The sequence below is a fragment of the Strix uralensis genome, chromosome 1, assembly GCF_047716275.1.
Source record: "Strix uralensis isolate ZFMK-TIS-50842 chromosome 1, bStrUra1, whole genome shotgun sequence".
Taxonomy (NCBI): domain Eukaryota; kingdom Metazoa; phylum Chordata; class Aves; order Strigiformes; family Strigidae; genus Strix; species Strix uralensis.
Genome location: NC_133972.1, coordinates 62,750,266 through 62,757,138, shown reverse-complemented (window position 1 = coordinate 62,757,138; position 6,873 = coordinate 62,750,266). Strand labels below are relative to the sequence as shown.

General features: G+C 49.6%; 1 protein-coding gene across 1 annotated transcript; it reads left to right on the top strand.

Moving 5' to 3' along the window:
• The first annotated feature begins 2,283 nt into the window (after positions 1-2,283).
• HTR5A (5-hydroxytryptamine receptor 5A) lies at positions 2,284-6,347 on the top strand. The gene is made up of 2 exons (XM_074892505.1): positions 2,284-3,021; positions 3,980-6,347. Exons 1-2 carry the CDS (start codon positions 2,284-2,286, stop codon positions 4,310-4,312), a joined length of 1,071 nt encoding a protein of 356 aa, XP_074748606.1. The 3' UTR covers positions 4,313-6,347.
• Positions 6,348-6,873: the final 526 nt, after the last annotated feature.

The following is a 6,873-nucleotide window of genomic DNA, read 5'->3' as shown; positions in this document are numbered from 1 at the left end:
TATGTATTTGTCTACATTTTCTATTTCCAATTAGTACTCAACTGACCCATGCAACTCCAGAATCTGCTAATAGATATTTTTAAAAGTCCGGTAAGATAATGAAAATATTAATATTTTTTTCATTAGAACATAATCTAGTTTTACTTCTTCAGATTTAATACATTTTATTTCCATTTCCCTTTAAATGTAATTTTGTCTATTTGTTCCTGAAGCAAAAAATAATATCTTTTCAGGAGCACATATCCCATCATTTATTCCATAATTTGTGGTTGATTCTGTTAATTCTGGGCTTCACAGACTTTTCTGGGGAGGGCCCACGCAACAAAAAACTCTCAGTCCTAGCAGTTGCTAAGTGTTTTGATCAATTGAATGACAGTCAAGGATGTTTGGCACCTTGCAAACCAGGAATTTTAAATCAGGAGGCTTTATGAAAGCCTGCAAACCTCATTTGTCCTTTGAGTTGTAAGTAAAAAACCTACCCATTCCAAAATTGTCAGCATTCATGTGTATATGTGTATAAAAGATAAAATAATCATCTCTCCCCCCAAAAGATGACAGTATATTTCCAAAATCATGTTCTAGTCTCTAAGACTACATCTGTTCCAGTAACTACAACAGGTCAAGGACTGTCCTCTGGCTCTGAAGACAGATACCACAGCACAGCATGAGTCCATATGGGGAAATTCCCCTTCCAGCAAAACAAGGTCCTGGACCTGTTTTGGATATGCTGCCTTGTGTTTCACTTGGTAGCATGGAGAAACAAGTAGCAGCACTAGAAAACATCTTGTTTCTTTAGCCCTTGTTATTGTCACTTTGCTGTGTTTCGTGAAGAAGTCCAGAGAGATTCGGAAGAGACAGCAGAAAGCACCAGTTTGGTTTTACCCTCCCTATACCATGAGCACAGTTTGCATTGGGTGCTCCCCTGAACGTCTCTCTCATTTGTGTTTTCTCCACCAACTCTCTGAAAGTGCAGTTCACCGACAAGTGTCACTGTCACCGATTCTTAACACTGATGCCCTTCCTTCCTTCTCCCTCCAGAGACGCAGACCACGAGCCCCATGTTAGTGCCTGCCGGCTTCTCACATCATATGTCAGCTCCAACCCAAAAGCTCTTTGGACCCCTTATCCCAGGATGGTCGGGAGAAGCAGGGTGCCAGCGCCGGCACGGCCCTGCCTGAGCGCCGTCCAAGGCTGGCAGGCTGGAGCTGGCTGGCATCCCTGCATGGAGCTGCTGCTCGGTGGGTTTAAATTCCACCTTCCGCTATAAGGCCCAGAATCCCACTTCTCATCACAAGCAGCGTAATAAAAAATGGGTGAAATGTTCAAACATATCATTAACGGCTAATGTTATTGCCTTAATGATTAATAACAACAGCCAAACGATAGATTATTTCTAATAAAAGGCCCGCCAATCGCTAACAAGTTAGGAAATGTCAGAGCAGAAGTTCTCAGAGAAATAATCCCCTGCCACAAACCCCCTATGCAGAGTAACAAGAATTACTAACGGGTTTGCTGGACGCAGGCTCTAGCCTATATGGGACCTATAGAATTCCCGTGGCTCCTCACTAACGCGTTTTTAGAAGAGCCCGGGCACAATTTCACAGGGATGCTAACTTTCTCATACGGAATACGCTCCACGGGGGAGAAGCCACCCCGAGCAGACAAAGCCGGGGCTGCGCCCCGCGCGGTGCGGGCAGCGGCTGCCGGCTCTGCCCTCGCCCCGCTCCGACCGGCGCTGGCTCCGAGGGACCATCCGCGCACTGAAATGACTAAGCACGAACTCGCCAGCCCCGCCGCTCCCCGCCGAGAGGCTGCTCACTCCGCACCCGCGCACGGCGGGGACACACACACTCACACTCACACTCACCCTCACCTGCCGACTCCTCCGCGGGGCAGCCGCTCCTCCGCGCGGGTTCCGCCGCCGCGGCCGCAGCCAGCGCCGCCCCGCTCCCCGCCGCGCCGCGCCGCTCCGCAGCCGCGCACCCCGCCGCGCCCGCGGAGCCGCCGCCTCCCGCCGCCGGGGCTGGCGCGGCGGGGCGGGCCGGGGGCTGCCGTCAGTCGGCGGCTGACGCAGGGCTCGTCCTCCCGGGGATGAAGACCCCGGCGGCGGGCAGCGAGGAGCCGCCGCGCCCGGCGCCGCTGCGGGCGGCCGGGGACCCTCCGCGCCCGCGGTAGGGCGGCGCTCCCCACCCCACCCCACCCCACCCACCCACCCGGGGAGTGGGCAGCGCCGAGCACCGCCGCCTCGCCCGGAGGAGCCCGGGTGCCCCGGAGCCCCCCGGCATGGATCGCCCGCTCAACCTCAGCTGCTTTGCCGATACGACGCCCAACGCCGGCAACCGGAGCGGGTCCTCCGCCGGGCTGGACATTGGCCGGGCGCATCTCTCCGTCTTCAGTGTGCTGGTCCTCACCCTGTTGGCCATGCTGGTGGTGGCCACGTTCCTCTGGAACGGGCTGGTCCTGGCCACCATCCTCCGGGTACGCACTTTCCACCGGGTGCCCCACAACCTGGTGGCCTCCATGGCCATCTCTGACGTGATGGTAGCCGCCCTCGTCATGCCCCTCAGCTTGGTGCATGAGTTGTCTGGGCGGCGGTGGTGGCTGGGCCGGTCGCTCTGCCAGGTGTGGATCTCCTTTGACGTACTGTGCTGCACCGCCAGCATCTGGAATGTCACGGCCATCGCCCTCGACCGCTACTGGTCCATCACGCGCCACCTGGAGTACACGCTCCGCGTCCGGCGCCGCATCTCCAACATCATGATTGCCCTCACCTGGGCACTCTCTGCCTTCATCTCCTTGGCCCCGCTGCTCTTTGGCTGGGGAGAGACTTACTCAGAGGACAGTGAGGAGTGCCAAGTCAGCCAGGAGCCTTCCTACACCATCTTCTCCACCTTTGGCGCCTTCTACCTGCCCCTCTGTGTGGTGCTCTTTGTGTATTGGAAGATCTACAAGGCCGCCAAGTTTCGAATTGGATCTCGGAAGAGCAACTCCATCACCCCCATTACACCAGAAGCGCTGGAGGTAGGTCAGCTCAGTTGTATTTTGCTCTTGTCAACTGCTGGTAGCAGCCAAGCCCTTGCAGCAGTGGGGGAAACTTAGAGCTAAAGCGTGCAGGCATACAGCATCCCACCAAAGCCCTGTGAATCCCGGCGGCTTTCAAGGGAAAGTTGACTACAAAACTTGCAAGCCCAGTGTTTTGACTCCTTCCGAGTCCCCAGCTGTGAGCACACAAGGTGTAGCTAAAGCAACTTTGGGCCAGATTGCGAGCCTGATCTCCACGTGGGCGTGCGGTGACTCACAGACATCCCCCCATGGAATGCTGAATCAGTGCTCGCAAGCGTGAGTAAGGGGTCATCGTTCCTCCCGGGGGGAGGCGTCTGGGGGTGTGAATGGATTGGGATCCCATCTCCTCTGCAGACGATAACCTGGCAAGCAGCTGTGGCTTTGGGGAGGCTGTGAATTTACCCACACAGGAGACACACGTGCAGAACGTCCTCGTAAATCCTTCCTCATCATGGCTGCATCATGCCAGTTCATCACAGGCACAGTGACTGTGTGCTGTAAAGACTACTTGGGGGGAGGAAGGAAATGTGCGCTCATTTTCTTGCCTCTCCTACCAAGGACTCTTAAACTCAATGGGTTCAGAGGAAGAAGGAGACTTCTGTGCATGACATGTAGGTGTGTGTCTGTTCTACTGATATGATTGTAAATGGGGAAATAATCTTACTGCGATGCTGTGTGAGCAATTCCATGTGCCCATATATCACTACTCTCTTTAGTTTCTAGCCTCACTTAAAAATCATCTCCGTTACCCAGAAGAGGTTCATACAACCACTCTCCCCTCAATTAGAGGATGACGTAGATGGCCCGCGTTTCCCCGTGAGCTCTGGCCATCACTTGCATAGTTTGGTTGGGTACCTGCTGTGTGGGATCAGCTGACTGAGGCACATATGGTGCAACCTGTGTTTGTGTTTGGCAGGTAAAAGAAGCTGCCCAGCAGCCACAGATGGTCTTCACTGTCCGTCACGCCACTGTTACGTTCCAGACGGATGGAGACACGTGGAGAGAGCAGAAGGAAAAGAAAGCTGCCCTCATGGTGGGCATCCTTATTGGGGTCTTCGTGCTCTGCTGGATCCCCTTCTTCATCACAGAGCTTATCAACCCCCTCTGCTCGTGCGACATCCCACCCATTTGGAAGAGTATTTTTCTATGGCTAGGCTATTCAAATTCCTTTTTTAATCCACTCATCTACACTGCTTTCAACAAAAACTACAACAATGCCTTCAGGAACCTGTTCTTTAGACAACACTGAGCAGAAAAATCTTTCCTGCCTACCCCAGGAATTTCAACTCTCAATGAATCTGCCAAACTCATGAGGAAGTTTAAAGCCACAGATACGGAGGTGATGCTAAAGATGCATCCCCATGGGTCGTATGTGCCAGCAACACTCCTGGTTCCTACGCAGACTCTCCATCCCAGCCGCTGTTATTTTTCCTGCAGACAGCATGTGAGGGTTTCTCTGGCCAGCAGTACAGCATTCTTCCCCCAGTGCCCCACTGCCTTCCTCCCGCCTTCCTAGTGGTCATCTGTGTGGTGGCAGAAAATGGTGCAGAGGAGTCTTCTGGCAAAGAGGCATATCTGAAACGCTGATTTGGCCACTGCTAGTCTCTCACAGCGTTCATCAACTTTGCCCCATGTGCAAAGCTGGGACCCTTTAATGTCAGGAAGTTCTGTGATTATATATGAAACTAGATATTTTATGGCTTGGTTGAAAAGGCTCTTTGCCTTGTCTTTCACCAGTAGAGATTGTTAAGTGTTTGTATTTGGGGAATAAAACCCCCAGTTAAGAGCCGACTCCAAGTACAAAGCCTTTTCTCACACGCTTTAGCAAGAATAAATTGTGCTATTTGCTATTGGATTCTGTGTAGCAAGTTTTAAAAAAAAAATATTTATTGTGAAAGCTTAATGCATGGTGTACCCTGGAATGAGAGAGAATGCATGGGAAGTCCACCTCTCGTTCTCTGACTGCTACATGTGACCATCTGCCTCAGACCTTTACTTTCAGAAATACCAGCTGTAAATGTCAATCTTTGTGTCTGTGTTTCCCTTTCTAAACCATAAATGTATTTTAAGCAGCTGTGGGGCAGGTTTCCTGTAGTTGCAGGGGATGCAAGCAGTGTATTTCAAATTGCCTGTCAATGAGGAGCTGTGTTTTACTATTTCTGAGTGCAATTCAGGCCTTCTTGAAACCAAAGACCCCGCTTTGTTTCTGTAAGCACTGGATTGCGGGCAAAGGGCAGTTAATGACCGGTGATGTTTCATTCTGGAAGCATAAGCAAACCGTAGAGGTGCTCTTCTGCAAGGATCAGACTTAATTATTTCTTCTTTTGCCCACCCGTCCTTCTTTTCCTCCTCTCTACCTCTCCTGTCCTGCCTGGTCATTACTGCTCTGTTGCCGCCCTGCCTTTCCATGTTGCCAACATAATTATGGTAGTTGGCATTTCACTCCTAGAATTAGAATTATGCACTTTATACTGCACCACAGGAAGACTGACAGGCCTTCAGACAGAGAAAAGCATTAAGTTTTAACTATCGGTTTGTATGGGGCAGCCACTGAAATCAGACCAGAACTGAAATGATGGGAATCAGAACAACAGGATTTCGTGTCAGATATCTCACGAAGAAGAGATAAAAGGGAAAAATGTTGATAAATCATGGGAAAGCTCCCTGGGAGTGGGTAGGATTAGTTCGTATCCTTAGCAGATTGTAAGACATCAGATGTTAAAATTGTTTCTGGTCCTTTAAACCAGTCAAAAGTCCTCCTAGAGTAGGTAATAAAAGTCCTTTTTCTTTTAATATCTCAGGACAGGTGAAAATGGAAGCAGAGCCCAAGGTGCTATCAAGTGTTGCAGCTCTTTCAGGACCAGTTAGACAAACATCCATCAGGACTGACATAGATGTAGCTGATCCTGCCTTGCAGCAGGACGAGAAATAGGATGGCCCTTGAGATCTTTTTCAACACTATTTTATAAAAAGTCTGTTAGAAATTTTAGGTAAAATTCAGCCCTCATTGAAAGCAATGGACAAATGCTCAGTGTTTTCAAACAAATCAGAATTTTATCTAGCATGTCTTGTTTTGTAAAACCATAGTTTTAATGTTAATTAATTCAAGAAGACAGGTGGGATGGGAGCAATCTTCTAACTCCCCTGAAAGAGTCTGATCTGTGCTAACCATCGACCAATCTCTCTATAGCTAGTAAAGAGCATTTTCTTTCTTTGTTACATGTTTTAAAGTATTGTTAGTGACACCTCTGATGTATCAAAAATTGTAATAAACTCTTAAGCCACTTTTTTTACTGAGGATATAAAGGTTGCATGGCTTTCTCTGGGCATTCCATCACCAATGCAGAGTTGTTCTTTTCAGGAACTTAATCCTTTTGTTGCGTCAAGGATTTTTTAGTCACAAACGAGTTGGAAAAGATGCTTCCTTGTCCAAGCCAGACCTTCAGCTAGGCTTGGTGGTGCCTGAAAGTAGGAGACTACTTGTTAGTCCACCACAGCAACACTTTAAACACTGAAACATGGATTAACTGGGAAGTTGGTCTTCAGTTCACCATTTAACACATAACATCATGTCTACAAAACACCATTTCAGTCCTGGCTGTGTCCATCCCCGTTTTTATTTGCTCTTTGATGAGTATTGCAGATTCTCTACCTGTGTTGTGTGGAATCCCTGCACAAGCTGTGGAATCAACTGCAAACTCAAATTAGTATCCTGTGTAAGCAGACAAAAATTAAACTGAAATCAGTGGGAAAGATCCCTACTTCAGCTACAGCTTGGTGCTGGGATGAAGCTCCCTTTCATTGCACCGT